Source organism: Choloepus didactylus, chromosome 10 (assembly GCF_015220235.1).
Source record: "Choloepus didactylus isolate mChoDid1 chromosome 10, mChoDid1.pri, whole genome shotgun sequence".
In the NCBI taxonomy this organism is placed as follows: Eukaryota; Metazoa; Chordata; class Mammalia; order Pilosa; family Megalonychidae; genus Choloepus; species Choloepus didactylus.
The window spans coordinates 126,963,746-126,980,320 of record NC_051316.1 but is presented as its reverse complement, the minus strand read 5'-3'; the positions used below and the strand labels follow the sequence as shown (position 1 = coordinate 126,980,320).

Below are 16,575 nucleotides of genomic sequence, written 5' to 3'. Positions count from 1 at the left end.
TCCAACTGATTGGATTCAATCTAGCTGATTGGATTCTCTCATTGTGGAAGACACGCCCTTGTTGATGTAATCAGCCACAGATGCAGTCAATTGACTGATGATTTAATAAATTAGCCTTCTGGTTTATTAACCAGCTGCCAATGTCCTTGCAGTAACGGTTAGGCCAGTGCTTGCTTGACCAGACACCTGGGTACCATCCCCTGGCCAAGTTGACACATGAACCCAACCATCATTTGTTCCATCTGTGAAAACAGGATAACTGAGGTGCCTCCCCACAGGCCCCTGAGGGTTGGGTGAGGTGGGCCCTGGGGTGTGAGGGTGGGGCAGGGTCACAGTCCACTGGCTGAGAACCCCTTGCTATTTCTTAGAACCTTCTGGAGTTTTCCTGCTTGAAGCCCCCCAGGCAGGGAGGCTCCTCAGTCCTGGGACACCAGGACCTGGTCTCCTGCTGACCTGGGGCCAAGGTAGGAAGAGGAACCCGTGGGAAGGGCCTTTGCAAACAGGGACTTTCCCCTCCGAGCCAGCGTGTCCTGCCCGGGGGCTGGGAGCCCGGTGGCCCCTGCTCCGCGTTTGCCTACGGGCGGCTCCCGAGGCTTGACCGACTCTGACTTCCTTATAGACAGTGGCGTGTATCCGGGGCCTCTTTCCTCCGCTCTGTGCTGTTTGTTCTAGGGTGTTCTCCGTGTGCTGGGGAAAGGTTAAGGTGTGGCGGAATTTTATTACAGCCGAGCCGACTCCCGGGCACCTGGTGGAAAGGTGCGTGTGGGGGTCAGCTCACCTGGGCACCTGCCTCTGCTCCAGATGGAGAGTTCTGAGAAGGCAAAAGAGGCCGCGGCTGACGGTCGAGGTGCCCCAGGGACGCGCTCCCCTCTGCGCGGCCTTCTCTCCCCTTCCTCTCCCCGCCGCCCTGTGGGCAGTGTTCCCGCCTCTGCCTCAGGCCCCTCCTGGCCCCCCAGTCCTCGCCCGGGGTGCTCTCCAGCCTCCTGCTCCCCCACTCCGCCAGGGGCTTCTCTGTCCTCTCCTCCAGGAGCCTAAAGCTGGGGGGGTGTGGAGCTTTGCACAGAGCCCGGTGCCAGCCCCTCACACCCCCCTTCTCTGTCAGCCCTGAGGTCGGCGGCTCCCCGATTTCCTCACAGGACACGGCATGGGAAGGGGGCTCTGTGGGCACGGGTTGTCGATCCTTATTAATTAATCGATTTAGAAGCAATAAAGTTCCCCCTCCCCAAATAAGTAAGGGTTCTGCATTAAATAAGTGTGGGAACACCTGCTTTAAAAAGTTCAATAACAACCAAAAGATGGAAACAACCCAAGTGCCCATGGACAGATGGGGGATGACAAAATGAGGTTAATCCACGCGAGGGAAGATGATTCCACCGTAAACAGGGAGGAAGCTCCAACCCAAGCCACAGCGTGGACGAGCCTTGAAGACATGTTGCCATCGGAAAGAAGCCAGACACAAAAGGATGGATATCGTATGATTCCACTTTTATGAAATATGTAGAACAGGCAAATTCAGAGACAGAAGGTGGACGGAGGCTACCTCGGGGCTGGGCGTGGGGGTGATGCTGGATGGGTGCAGGGTTTCTGCTTGGGCAGATGAAGAGTTTTGGTAACGGATGGTCGCCAAGGTAGCACAACCTCTGACTATAATGCCACTGAACTGTACGCTTAAAAATGGTTAAAATGGCAAAATGTGCGTTCTATACATGTTACCACCCAAAAGAAGTGAAGTTTACTCATTGGGACCCTCCAAAGGGAGCTTTGCCCAAATGCATTTGTCAACGAGACTCTACTATGCATTTCACCCCGTTTGGTGCCTGAGGGGGCCGGGCCGGCCGAGCTCCTTCCTGATGAACTCTGAAAGGCTCTGCTGCAGGGCGGAAGGGGGGCAGGTCGTGGGGCCGCCCCTCGGCATCTCACCCCCAGGGTGGGCAGCGCTAGGGGAGCCGAGGGGTGCGCCGAGGGAAGGGGGCACCCTGGAAGGAAAGTGGTCCCCTTCGCAGAAGTCGTCCGAAGTGGCAGTTTTCTAAATGGCCACTAGGTGGGGCTGCTTCCCCGGGAGACTGCAGGGCAGCGGCCGGTCCCCTTGGGCCTCACCTGGAAGTGACTTAGTCCTCCCAGCTTGTCCCACCTGTGTGGGTGGGCGCCTGCGGCCCGCCCTGCACCTGGCCCCTCCCTGCCCGCGGCCCCTGCGCTGTCCTGGGGGAGCTCACCCGGCCGGGCCCCGGGGCGCTTGGGCTTTCTCATCACGAACCACTTTCCTACAGGTTGAACATTATCTATAAAAAAACTTAGTGTAGGATTACTTTTTCCTCTTTAAGTAGAAAGCACTCCTTTCATCTTCCGGGTAGAGTGAGAAGGCTGGGAAAATTAGACTTTGTTCAAGAAAATTAGAGTTCAAGAAATATATTAAAATATATTAATATATTAATATATTAAAAATATATTAAAGATGCATGTTTTCAGTTCCGCCTTAGGGCTGGTTAGCTGTAAGAGAGACATACAAGCAGAATAGGGTGAGATAGTAAGAAAAGCAGAAAAATATGGAAGGGAAAAGAGAGAAGAGGAATGTATTAGGGTTCTCCAAGGAAACAAAACTGTCAGGATTGTGTGTGTGTGTGTGTGTGTGTGTGTGTGTGTGTGTAAATATGAGATTTTAAATAAGGATTTACATACACAACTGTGCAGATGGGCGAGTCTGAATTCTGTAGGGCAGCTGCAAGCTACAACCGCGATGAAGGCTCTTGAGAAGCTGGCAGAAGTAGAGATGGGAATTCTCCCTTCTGCCTGCTGAACCCCACAGTTCTCCCTTTCAGGCCTTTGAGTGACTGGATGAGGTCCCTCTCGTTGCTGTTGGTGATCTCCTTTGCTGATTGTAGGTGTCTTCAGCCATAGATGCAATCAACTGACTAAAGATTTAGATCCAAGAAATATCCTCACAGGAACAATCAGGCCAGTGCATGCTTAACCAAATGACTGGACACCGTCACCGAGCCAAGTTGTCACTTGGACTTCACCATCATATGGAAGAACTAAGGCTGGGAGGAGGCGGTGGCTCTCAGGCCACACTGGACAGTGGCTCCTGGACCAAACTGGTGACCCAACCCCTCTACATGGCTCTCCAGCAGCTCTGACTGCAGCTTCTTAGAGGATTTACATCCACGGAAAGTTCTCTGTGTGCAGCTGCGTGGATGGGAACAGCCTACCACCCGGCGGGAAGGCGGAGAGCAGCAGGGGCGGCCGTGGTCGATTCAAGTGCCCATGGGCCGAAGGACCCTCTCCTGCCGCTCCTCACCACCCCCTTGGCCCTGGGCTTCCAGGGAGCTCCTGCCACTCTCTCTGGTCCCCTGACACTCTCTCTGGTCCCCTGACAGCACACCTGCTTTACCTGGGAGTTTCTTGGAGAGGCCGACTCTCAGCCCCAGCCTAGACTGACCGCACGGGAATGTGCATTTCAGTCCCACAAGGGCCCTGGGAGTGCACTTAGTAAAGTGTCAGAAGTTCTAGCCCAGAACAAGTCTTGTAAATTTACTTCTGAAACCCAGGCAGCATTTTGATAGAAATGAGATATTTGGGAACACAGAGATGTTGACTCTCCCCACTTCTGATTTTCATCTTTAGTTTGAAAAATAGTAATAAAAACTAGTCTTTTGGGGTTTTTTGTAACTGGACGGCAAGCTGAGATTTTACTCATACTTTGTGGTCCTCTGACTCCTCTGATTGCTGACATTTACTAACTTCCTGGATCTTACTGATGAATCCCAACAAGGAAGTTTAAGGGAGCTAGATAGGAAACCTCACACAGCGATGTGTGTGTGAAAAAAAGGCGCCTGAGGTTTGCTTTTCCGTGGGCAGTGTGGCCCTGCCGGCTGTGGGTCAGGCCGTGTCAGGGCTGGGCCATGAGATGCTCCGTGTTTCCCGCTTGGGGCACGGATTGAAGGGGCCTCTTTCCCTGGGCCTGTGGCCCTGAGTTAGGGGGAGACCCTCAGAGGGATCTTCACTTTCTCACTGCCTGGGTTTCTGGACCAAGATGAGGTCACCACCCGCTGCTTCCCGTCCCTGGGCTCTGGGCTCTGGGGAAGGAAGGGTCTGGCCAGGGCTCCAATTCTTTCCCAAATCTAGTAGCCAGTGCTTAGGGTTTGTGGTACATCTGAGGGGTGGGCATGAGCGAAGGGATGTTGGAAAATAAATGGAAATGACTGGTGGCGAATCTCTGCCTTTTGAGATGGCGTCTCTGGGCTGGCTTACAGGAGGCTTTGGCTTGCCTGTTCTCGCCTGCCAGGAGGACAGGGTTTGGGGACAGTGGTGTGAAGGAGCTCCCTCTTTGATTCTTCTAGATGGCAGTTGAGTTTCTGCATGAGCTGGATGTTCCGTTTTTCAAAGTTGGATCTGGGGACACTAACAATTTCCCTTATCTGGAAAAGACAGCCAAGAAAGGTGAGTGAGTGTTTACTTTTTGTAATAAAATGTGAGGGAGCCCAAACCTTCAGGTTTTTACTTCTCTAGCAACAGCCCACTTTGAGCTAGAGCTCCTGAAGCCACGCTTTCGAGACTTCTTTTAAATCAGCAGGATACTTTCACTTTTTAATGTGCTAACTTGAAAGGAAAGAAATTAAGGATAGGACAATATTTTTAAAAACTTCTTAGAGGAAGCTTTGACTTGGAGAAATAGTCTTTAGATGTATTGTAACACCCAGTGTCTAGACAGCACCTTATAGTTTGGGAAATGGTTTTATAACGTGACCGACCACACTGGATCCTGGTTGCCACCCTGGGGTTGAGGCAGGTCAGGGCCTACTGTAATTATGCTTCATACTTATTTCCCAGACGAGGCATCGGAGCCCCGGGGAGCAGGCTCTGCCCCAGGCCTGGTGAGGAAGTGACCGCTCTGGGCCTCACAACCACACGCTGGGCCTGGCCCTGGGCTCAGCCTGTCTGTGCAGCCCCTTCATGGGACGGGGTCCCCCTGCCCCCCTCAGTTCACCTTGCTAAACAGCAGTACGAGGGGAAGTCTGCATCCCGGGGTGAGGGAGGGGCCTGCCAAAACCATCTCGGGTCCCCCATGGTGGCTGGTACTGTGCTCAAGAGATGCCCGTGGAGTTCAGCTGCGTTGGCATGAGTCAGAAGCCCCAGAAAGAAAGCGAGGGTCTGTCTGTACATTGCAATGTAACTTAGCCTTAAGGAGGAATGAAGTCCTGGTACCTGCGATGACATGGCTGGAAGACGTCGTGCTGGGTGAAAGAAGCCAGACTCAAAACGACAAATGTATGATTCCACTGACATGAATCTCTAGAATAGGCAAATTTATAGAGACTGGAAGTACGTTAGAGGTCACCAGGGGCTGGGTGGGGAGCGGGAATGGGGCGTGCCTAACGGGGACAGAGGTTGTGTCTGGGAAGATGAAGACATCTTGGCAGTGGATGGAGGCGATGGTTGCGCAGCATGCTGAGTGTAATTGACATCGCTGAACTGTAGGCTTAAAGGGGTTAGAATGGCCGGCCTTATGTTACGTGTATCTCATCGCTGTGACGTCTTGAAAGAGCCGCAGAGGGTAATGGTGTTGGTGTGGCCCCGCAGGCCGCCCCATGGTGATCTCCAGTGGGATGCAGTCCATGGACACCATGAAGCAGGTGTACGGGATCGTGAAACCCCTCAACCCCAACTTCTGCTTCCTCCAGTGCACCAGCGCGTACCCGCTCCAGCCCGAGGACGTCAACCTGCGGGTCATCTCGGTGAGGGCCGAGGCGGGGCTGGGGGCCTGGGGGGTGGTCATCTCATTGGACCCCAGCAAACTGGCTTTCCTGGGGCCACTTACTGTGGGGAAGATGGAGCTGTTTTCCTAAGCAAACGTCTAGCCACCCAAGACTTACTTCCTAATTGTACCATCCTTTGGCCGTCTTGGTGTTCTAGAATCACGAGGCCCACGGGGCAGCCAAGGAGGAAGATGCATCCTAAAGCCCGGGGTTGTAAATTGAATTTTTTAAAGCCAATCTTATGTTCACCTATTATAAAATTTAAGGTGGACCAAGTCAAAACAACCATTTATTCTTGTTCAACTAAGATTAAGCAGCAATCTCCAGAATAGGATATTTATAGCCCATAGTATAAACAGGATAATAGTTTGGGATACACAAAGAAAAGCTGATGAACACTATTTAAATTGTTCATTATATTATGAATATAAAATGTGTATATATCTGTGTGTATTCCTAAGGTATATAACATATTAGTATCGTAAAAAAAAAAATTTAAGGTGGAGCCTCACAGCTGTCTTTGTGTATGTTTCCTTTACTCGGGTGTCCCTCTGCGGGAACTGCAGGCTCTTGGCCTTTCTTAGTGCGTCTGTCTGTATTCACACTGAGCTGTAGGAGACCCTCCTGAAGTGTCTGGCTTTCCCTGCTCCGTGTGATTTGCGGGCCCTGCTATTTTCTGCCTGTAATTATGAGCATCCCCCAGGCTCTAACTGGTTGCAGGGGCAGCCTTGAGGGAGCTGTCTGTCTCCCAGGAGTTGCCGTCTCCTCTATCACTTTACAGATGGTGAAGTCCAGTCCCAAAGGGGAAGGGACATATTTGCTGAGATCCCCCAGCCGCCTCATGGCAGCACTGGGATGAGAATCTCGGTGGTGTCCTTCTGGTCCTTTGTCTCTTAGTGCGAATCCCATCTTGACGTAGCCTCACAGCCACCAGCAGGTCAATGCTTGGCCAAACAGTTGGACTCCATAGCCTACCCAAGCTGACACATGAAACGGACCGTCACACATGTATACCCATGTGTGCATACGTTTGCACATACGTGTGTAACTGTACAGAAACATTGTAGTGACTTTAGAGGGCTTCTAATTAAAAATATATAGAGACATGTATAACCCTGATACCGATATAAAGTTTTGCTTTTATACTTTCCTTTTAGTACAGTATATGAGCCTTCTGGTGTTTTCCATGACAGCGTAAGCATTTTACATTTGCCACACAGCCTTCATACTTAAGTTAAAAAAAAAAAAGTTAACCTTTTTGAAAATGGGAACTGTTATGTTTTTACCCAAACACTCTCCCAGTCCTGATAGTCTTTTCTTCACCTCTAGCTCATCTCTAAATCAAGGGTGGGTTTTTTAAAGTTTAAATATGAATGTGTGTCATAAGAGTTCAAACAACTCTGAAATACACAAGGTAGAAAGTGAGCGTGCCCCGCGACCCTGCCCCTCAGTGATTACCATGGAGTCCAGGCGAGTCCAGATTTTGCCCCTGAGTTTCTTTCACCAAAAGAAAGAAAAAGCACCCCAGGAAAAGGGGCCCTTTTCCTTCTGTCCCACCCGAGGAGTGGTCAGGTCCTCAGGTCCATTCCGGGCCAGCCACCGAGTCACAGCAGCCCGCACCTCTCCCAGCTTGCTCTCCCGTTTCTTCCGTGCACCTGTAGCCTGGCTTTCAGGGCCTTTTCTGCCCACCTGTCCCGGCTTCTGTCACAGCCCCTCGCGTCTGCCTGCTGGACGCACGCTTCCTGGACGCCCTTGCTGACAAGGCTCTCCTGACTTACAAGGTCTCCTGTGGACTTCGGTGGATTCTAGACAACCATTGACTTAATTATTTAGCATTTGCATCAAGCAGTTGTTTTGAGGTTGGGCTCTATCTATTTTTGATGGTTTTTGTGCGTACAGCACGCTTACTTCCAGCAGCTCGGGCTAGTTAGATGGGGCCGATGCTTCGGAAGGGGTTCCAGCATTCGGTTGCAGTTCTGTTGTTACTCCTAATGGTGCGTGCGGTGGGAAGCGTTCTTCAAATGCGTCCCTGAGGATCGCGGGCGCTGTGGTGTTTTGAGCATCTGCTGCGTGCTGAGTGCTTTTCGGGCATTTACAATGACGCTGGACAAGCCAAATGGGAATTCAGACCCAGGTCTGCCCGGCCCTGCAGTCTACGCATAAAGCACCAGGAGCTTAGCCCTCTCTTGTTTTTTGTTTCCCTCGGCTTTTTCTATTTTAAAGGAGTATCAGAAGCTCTTCCCTGACATTCCCATTGGCTATTCCGGGCACGAGACGGGCATAGCGATATCCGTGGCCGCGGTGGCCCTGGGGGCCAAGGTGCTGGAGCGCCACATCACCCTGGACAAGACCTGGAAGGGCAGCGACCACGCAGCCTCTCTGGAGCCTGGGGAGCTGGCGGAGCTGGTGCGGTCGGTGCGCCTCGTGGAGCGGGCCCTGGGCTCCCCTGCCAAGCAGCTGCTGCCCTGCGAGATGGCCTGCAACACAAAGGTGGGTTCCCCCCGGCCCACCAGCCCGGCCCACCCCTGCCTGCGGCCAGGCGGATGAGAGCGTGAAGGGACGTGGCTTTGACCATTTCTTCAGGAGAAACTTAGCAGCAGGAGAAACGTGTTGCTTCAGGGAAACTAGCAGTTTCCCTGGGCCCTGGGATGGTGGTGGAGGCTTCCAAGAAGGGCCCCGGGGCCCCAGGAAATGTGAGGGGGCTTGGGAGGTGGTGTCAGCCCACTTGCGAGGCACTAGGGTAGGCCTAGTCTGGGTCCTGGAGTAGGTAAGCCCATAGGAAGGGACATTCGGACGGGGGTGCCTGGAGGCACCGAGAGGAGGGCCTGAGAGGCGTCAGGCACCCCCTGGGAAGGACGGGGCAGCAGGGCGCCGCCATGGGCTGGTGGGTGAGGGGCAGCTGGGGCTGCGCAGCCACTGACCTTCAGACAGAAGTGGCGAGGTGGACCCATGACCATTTGGGCTTCTCAGGAGCAATGCCCTAGACCTGTCTTGGCCTCTGAGTCACAGGCCAGGCGTCCTGGAGCTGCCAGCATATGGCCACCGCTCCTGTGCTGCGGGCCATCTGGGTCGGGTGGGGACCAAACGGCAGGCGTGCGTGGGGGCTTTCGCCATGTATTCCTGATGGGTGCCCTACCTGCTTCCCCTCGAGTTAAAGATTCTGGGAAATTAAAACAGTCAAAAGATGCCACTGAGAGGAAAAGGGAGAGAAACATACCAGAAATCAGAAAGGAGAGTTAGACTCTGCTGCCCTCCCCGTCCCTGGGTGCCCCTTTCCTGTCCTCCGGGTGACGGAGTCACACTCCCTGGGTGAGACCTCCATGGGCCTGTGTGCCGAGCAGCATGGGGGCAGCTCTGTGTCCCCGCAGAGTGTGGCTGGGGCCTGAGGAATCCCAGGCTGTCCTCTTGGCTCGTGCGGCCTCGGCCAAGCCATGCACCCTTGCCCTCTGTGGGCCTCTCTTTCCCTTGTTTAAAACGAGAAGCTGAACTCGGAGCTGACAGAAGTTATTGCGGTTTTTGTGTATCGAGAGTATTCCATGCTTCAGGCACATTATATTCAAAATTGTTGCGAATCCTTAGTCTGACAAGATAGAGGCCCTGGGACGTCCTATTTTACCAAGAGCCCAGGCCTGGGCCAAGCTGGGATTTGAGCCTGGCTCTGTTTGGCAGCGTAGCCTGAGCCCTTTCCTTTGCACTTGGTGGTCGCAGCCCTTCCTCCGAGCCTCCGAATTCACCCACATGGGCAGCGTCACTGCCGGGCATCAGAGACCCTCACGGCAGCATGGGGGACAAGGGCCCCTGCTCTCCAGGTGCCTTCTGAAGACCGACCAGGGACCTTGGGTCTAGAGCAGGTGGGTGCGGTGACGTCTCTGGGGCTGTTACTGAGTCTTAACTTTGTCTGCAGCTGGGCAAGTCTGTGGTGGCCAAGGTGAAGATTCCGGAAGGCACCGTTCTAACACTGGATATGCTCACTGTGAAGGTGGGTGAGCCCAAAGGCTGTCCCCCTGAAGACATCTTCAGTCTGGTGGGCAAGAAGGTCCTGGTCACTGTAGAGGAAGACGACACCATCATGGAAGAATCGGTAGATAATCATGGGAAAAAAATCAAGTCCTAAAATAAAATGCTCTTCTTTGAACTCTGAGTTGCCTTGCTGGCACCATGGGGCACAGCTGGGTGAGGTGGGGCGGGCTCAGCTGTCACCCACTGCCCCCCTCCTTCCCAGACAGTAGCTGTTTCTGGGCCAGGCCCTGGGCCGCGCCTGTGGGAGGGATATGAAGAGCAAAGGCGGCCATGTCTTCCTCAGGCCGGCCAGCCCAGGGGTAGCCCTGCTCGAAAGCAAACACCCATCAGGCTCGTCCAGTTGCGCAGCTACATGGAGGGGCGAGAGCTGGCTCTGCGGGTCCTTGCCTTGAAGCCTTCATTCTCACCTCAAATCCCAGAGCCCCTGAATCTCCCTTCCGTGCAGACCAGCAGCTGTCTCTTCTTTGCCCCCCACCGCCCTCACCCCCTTGGGTTGTGGCAGCCCTGCACTCAGTGGTCACTCAGTGGTAAAGCAGGGATTGGTTAGAGGGTCTTACAGGCAGAAAAATGCCAGAAACACTCGTGGCTCTGTGAGCACAGAGAGGATATGGACTCTGCCCTTCCTTCAGGAGCTCCGGGGGCCGCCATGTTTGGGGCAGTGCTTTGACCTGGAGGATACTGCAGGTGGTGGACAAATCCCTGTCCCCATGGGGTGTCTGTTCATGGGGGGTGGACACACAATCAGCCATAAGCCCAAGTCCATCGCTCAGCGCGTCAGCAGGAGGTGTGTGCAGTGAGGGGAAGGTGGCGCAGTGGAAGGGGTGGGCCGTGTGGACTTGGGGTTCGCACTTTCCAATAGGGCGGTCAGGCTGAAGTCAGCCCCTCCGTAATCGCGTGTGATGAAGGTTCCCAGCCAACACTCTTCTTCCGTGCACGGAGAGTCAATGTCCTGCTGCCCTTTGTTCTTTTGAACCAGTACTGAGGTGAATTCCTCTTTTCAAGTTCATGTCTGAATCCCTGTGCATGTTTATCTGACCTCATTCTCTCTACCTCCTCGTTTCAAAGTATGTATTTGTGGCTCTTTTCAAATGTATAGAATTAGCCTTTAGAAGTTTGTTTACCTGTGAGTACAGGATCTCCCTCTTCTGTGGATCCCCAAACAATTTCTGGAGCGGGGTGAGTGTGCGTGGAGGTGGGGTGGGAATCTGGGGTGCCTCGTGTGAGAGAACCTGGCCCTGCCCTAGGCTCAGCCCTGCCTGCCTCGTCTCCAGCCCCCCTCATTTCTCCCTGTAAGTAGATCTTGAGTAAGAATCCAGATTTCTGATTCCATGGCCCTTTTGCCTACAGCAGTGGAGAAGTTGACATCTGAGCAAAGACTTGAGGCTTCCGAACTAGAAGAGACAGTGCCAGTAGAGGGTTGTGTCCCAGGGCCCGCAGACAGGACAGGGGTCCTGGAGGCAGGCAGGGCCTGAGCTGGGCTCTGGGTGAGAAAGTGCTGGGTGGTTTCCAGCAGGAAGAGCTGATCCAGGGATGGGGTGGACTGGACGTCTGCAGGGCCCGGCTGCTCCCTGACCCCCCCCCCCCACCCAGGGGAAGAAGCCCTGAGGCTCAGAGTTGGAGGAGCCCTGAGGTCACAGGGCCTCACCCTGTGCCTTTTGTAGGGAAGGCTGCATCTGTGAGGGAGGAGCATGTCTAGAACACACTTTCCACCAGCACAGGAGCAGATGGCTGCTGCCCAAGGAGGCTGCTTGCAGCCTGCAGCAACCGGCATGCCCAGGCCCCACCAGGCCTCCCGAGGGCTGCGGGACTGATGTCTGGGTGATCCTGAAGCACCTGCGGGGCGAGAGTGCAGACAGGGCCTATTGGGGTGCAGGTGCCCCCACAAGCCACCGCCTAGATGTCTCCTAGGAGTTGTGGAAGCCAAGACAGGAGGGGGCGTTGACCAGGGAAGGCCTCCTGGAGGTGGAGAAGTGACCGATTGTGTGACGTGGGGCACTGGCCTGGCCAGGTGGGGGGAAGGAAGGGGCCTGGAGGTGGCGGGGAGACTGTGGGGGGTGCTGGAAGCCGGCCTCAAGGCAATGGGGAGCGCTGGGAGGCGTCTGAGCAGGGCCTGGGCCGGGCCCTCCACTCTCCCGCTGCCTCCCCCGCACGCAGCGTTGCCTCTTGGGCAGGCTGTCCCTTGTCGCGGGAGGACGCCTGCCCACAGGCCCGGGCTGGGTGGGCCACTGCCACGTCCCTTTGATGGCCGGGCCGCCACCAGGCTGATGTAGCTCTTTCCTGCTCCCTGACAGTAGAAATGAAGAAACGGAAGAGATGATCTGATAGGGAAGAGGGGGGAGTGCTGAAATCCCTAAAAATTACTAAATGACCGTTACTGGCTGCAGCATTGCTCAAGGTTGAGCACAAAGGTGCCAAAAGCTACATAATGCTATTTTTTTTTCCCACAAAACATTATTTATAATAGCAAAAAAAGGGAAACAATTTCAAAATCCATCAAGAGCATATATATGAATTACCGGATATTTGTTACATTCAGACGATGGTACATTATTTTCAATGCAAGTGTGAACTCCAGCTCGGGAAGCAACATGGATCATCTTGGAAACATAATATTGAGTGGAAAAAAATGTGCTAGAAAACAACATACAACACCGTTTTTTTATAAGGCTCAAAAGTAAGCAAGATCACACAGCATATTGTTTAAGCTTATGTTCATTTGTGAGTAAACTCTAAAAACCAGGGGCGTGAGGGTGCGTGGTGCTATTTGAAGGGGACGGGAACTGCTGGGAGGAGGTTTGGGTTCCACATACGCCAGGACTTCATGAGTTGTCCTCAGAGATAGTTAGCGCCCCATCACTGGAGATCACTAACCAGGGACCTGCTGACTACTTGGCAAGAACTCTGGAGGGGCTGGGGGCCGAGCGAGGCATCCCCTGGCCCCGGGGCTGTGTACGTGAAGCAATGGTTAAAAGGGTCAGTGTCTGATTTATTAAAACAGGTCACTTGGTACAAAATTGCTGTCATTTAAAAATGCCTGTGAGCAACTTGCCATACCAATAAAGAAATTTCTACAGATTCAGATCTGGAAGAGAATGAAGAAGTGGTTGGTGGTGGTCCTTAGAGTCATGGACCCCCAAGAAGCCATAGGCCTGTGCTGAGAATATTCCTGGCCTGGTACACCACTGTTGTTGTTTTAAATGCAATTTTATTGAGATGTATTCACACACCATACAAACAATACAATGTATATAACACATCATTGCTTTTTAAGGCGAGTTTATAACCTCTAGCTCATTTTGAGCCTCACAGCGTCAGAGCTAGGGCCATTTTACAGGTGACACTCTGAGAAGGAACAAATGGCTAGCCCAAGGTCACACAATTACTTGTGGACCCAGATTGGCTGGCACAGAGTGGGCACTGGATAAAAACTCATTTTTTATAACGTCCTTTATAGTCTGGCTCTGTCTCTGCTACGTGAATCCCAAACTGTCAAGACCAGTCCCTTTCCGGGAATAAGGCCTCATCCCTGAGTCCAGTGAAGGCCAGTTGAAGACAGAACCAAGTCCCCCAGAGTGACCGGGCCAGCCAGAGCCCCCAGGTGCCGCCTGGCCACCACCTACGTTTACCCTGAACATTATGGCCAGAGGACCGTGGGCTCGGGCCCCACGGGCACCACCAGCGCGGTGGCCTTGGGCATGTTAGTCTCTCAGTTTTGCTGGGTGTAGAGCTCTGCTTCCTAGGATGCTGCGAGGGGATCACGAGGCAGCAGTTGTAACAACTGGGCCTGGCCCAACAGGAGATGCTGCTGTCCCTCTGCCCCGTGGCTGTGGGTCGGGAGCAGGTCTGGGTCTCGGGTGGGCAGAGCTGTGGGGCCAAGTGGACCCACCTCGCACCCTGCCGGGAGTCAGCTCTGGGCCAACCCGGTAGAATTAACGTCCCTTCTCTCGGGATTTCCGCAGCACAGTGCTGAGCCCAGCCAGAGCTGTAGGTTATTTGCTTTGAACTAAAGGCACTTTTGAGGTTTCCTCTGGGTTGTATTCTAACTTGTATTAGGTTGGCCCCTTTTGAAAATGCCATTTTTAGATCAGAAACTCAGAAATTGGCAGCTTTATATGTTTTGACCTAATCAAGGTGCCAATAGTCTGTTCAGACCCTGAAGGGGCTTTGGCTTGGCGTCTTCCTCAGCCCACCATGGTCTCCCCCCACACCAGGTGCCCAAGAAGATGCTTCCACACCGAATGGCTTCAAAACACATCTGGGGAATTGGGGGACGTCAGAGTGCTGAACCAGCAAAACAGGGACAGAGTCCCCAGTGAGTTCCTGCTGGTTTGGCCTTCTCTATTTCTGTCTCTTCTAGCAGGAAAACTGGGCCGTCTGGAAAACCCCTGGCACATCTGGATCTGAGGGCTCTGAAGTGCATGGGGTGCCTGGGGCTGCCAAACCCCACTCATAGCTCTTCTCTTTGTCCTAAGCAGTTGGGAAAACTGCCCGTTTCCTAGTAACGGTCTCTTGCTGATTTCTTCCCAACATCCCCTGAGAAATGAATAAGCAGTGGAACCTCCCAGGCTGACAGCTGGGCCCCAAGGGCTGGGCGAAGAGGCAGGTCAGATGTTTGCTTGGGGTGTGGGGAGAGTGGGGCCCAGGCCTGGCCCTGAAGCACCATGGACGGCTTTGGGCAATTCTTTGAGGACCTTTGACTGCACAGATGCACAGAGTCAGGCTGGTGATCCGAGGCCTCCCGGCTCAGCCGTTCTGTGCTTCCATGGCAGCCATTCACCCGCTGCTGGGGAGGGAAGGGACTTTCTGAACGTCCCAGCTGGGAGGATATAGGACCTCGCTGTCCTCAGAAAGCTTACAATCCAGTTGGAAAGCTAGGTCCCAGATCTGGGGCTCTGACAGCCAGAGGTTCCTGGGGGTATTTGAGCCTGGGGAAGACTGGGACAGGAAGAGAGAACAGGTAGGGGTTTTCACGTATGAATGTGCATATATGGGGCATGAAAGGAGGGTGACCGAAAAGGCAAAGGTGCAGAGTGGCCTGCATGGCGCGGAGCTCTGAAGGAGGGGCTCCAGGGAGCAGTAGGCGCTAGACGAGGATACACACTGTGGGGGCACACTAGACAAGCCTTGAATGCCAAGGTAAAGGGCTTGTTTTTCCCCTGGAGGCTGAGGAGCCCCTTGATGACTCTGGGAGGTTGAGTGAGACTTCAGGCAGATCACTGGCTGTGTAAGGGGAGGAAGAGGATGGAAGAGAGCTCAAACCAGAGGGTGTTAAGAGGCTCTGGAGTCGTCTGAAGGGAGGTGACATCGACAGGCAGAGCAGAGGAGGGGGCAGACGCAAGGGACGCTGAGAGATGGAAGAGTTGGGGCTCGGTGAATCTGGTGCTGTGATGTTCACTCATTCACACAAGTCCGGTGTGCAGCTGCCATGTGCCAGGTGTGGTGTAGATGCCACAGGAGGGAGAAAGAAGGTTCAAAGGCTGAAGAAGATGTAGGGAAGCATCTTCAGGATCTTGTGGTAGGCAATGGCTTTTTAGACTTGACACCCAAAGTACAAACAACAGCAACAACAAAATAGATAAATGGGACCTCATCAAAATGAAAAACTTCTGCTTTATCAAAGGGCTTGATCATGAAAGTGAAAAGACAACCCACTCAATGGGAGAAAATATTTGGAAATCCCATATCCAATAAGGATTTAATATCCACGATATACAAAGAACTCTTACAACTCAACAATAAAGAGACTAACAATCCAATTAAAAAAAGGACAAAAGACTTGAATAGACATTTCTCCAAAGAGGATGTACAAATGGCTAAAAAGCACATGGAAGATGTTCAACATCATTGGCTATTAGGGAAATGTAAATTAAAACCGCAGTGAGATGCCTTTTCACACCCACTAGAATGGCTGCTATTAGAAAAACAAACAGAAAATTACCAGTGTTGGAGAGGTTGTGAAGAAACAGGAACATTCATTCATTGCTGGTGGAAATGTAGAGTGGTGCAGCTGCTGTGGAAGTTTGGCAGTTCCTCAGGAAGCTAAGTATAGAATTACCATATGATATGGCAATCCCACTATTAGGTATATATCCACAACTGAAAACAGGGACTCGATCAGATACTTGCACACCAATGTTCTTAGCAGCAGCATTCACAATTTCCAAAAAATGGAAACAACCCAAGTGTCCATCAACCAATGAATGGATAAACAAAATGTGGTATATACGTACAATGGAATATTATTCAGCATTAAAAAGGAATGAAGTTGATTCATGTGACATTGAAGTCTGAAGACATCAGGTTGAGTGAAATAAACCAGACACAAAAGACAAGTATTGTATGATGTCACTGATGTGAAATAGAATAAGCAAACTCATAAGAGTCAGAGCCTAGAATGCAGGTTAGCAGGGGCTGGATTAGGGGTAGGGAGCAGGGAGTTAAATGGTACACAGCTTCTGTTTGGGGTGATGGAAAAATTCTGGTAAAGGATGGTGCTGATGGTAGCATAACACTGTGAATGTAATTGACAGCACAAATTATATATGTGAATGTGGCTAAAGGGGGAAAGTTTAGGTCATATATGTTACTAGACTAAGAATTAAAAGAAAAAAACAGGTGTGTACAACACAGTGAACTGTACTGTGGACAATGGACTACAGTTAATAGTACAATCCAGTGGTGTGCAGCAACTCTATTTTATGTTCAATAGGTCTGTAAACCTACAACTTCTCTAACAAAAAATCATTAATAAAAAAATACCAGATTTAATAACATGAAATAATGCTCATGTTATATGAAAACA

At 52.4% G+C, this 16,575-nt stretch overlaps 1 protein-coding gene and 1 long non-coding RNA gene across 2 annotated transcripts in view; one reads left to right on the top strand and one right to left on the bottom strand.

Annotated features, from left to right (window-relative positions):
* Window positions 1–9,894, top strand: part of NANS (N-acetylneuraminate synthase) — a 31,328-nt gene extending 21,434 nt beyond the window's left edge. The window contains exons 3-6 of the mRNA XM_037797475.1: window positions 4,338–4,437; window positions 5,578–5,732; window positions 7,977–8,243; window positions 9,658–9,894. Coding sequence (XP_037653403.1) covers window positions 4,338–4,437; window positions 5,578–5,732; window positions 7,977–8,243; window positions 9,658–9,867 — 732 coding nt within the window. The 3' untranslated portion in view covers window positions 9,868–9,894. The remainder of the gene's footprint in view (window positions 1–4,337; window positions 4,438–5,577; window positions 5,733–7,976; window positions 8,244–9,657) is intronic.
* A 3,064-nt stretch (window positions 9,895–12,958) lies between these two features.
* On the bottom strand, window positions 12,959–15,761 carry LOC119504973. The gene is made up of 2 exons (XR_005210659.1): window positions 15,712–15,761; window positions 12,959–15,250 (listed from the first exon to the last, which is right to left on the bottom strand). It is a non-coding gene; the product is annotated as an uncharacterized LOC119504973 (long non-coding RNA).
* Between the last annotated feature and the right edge of the window lie 814 nt (window positions 15,762–16,575).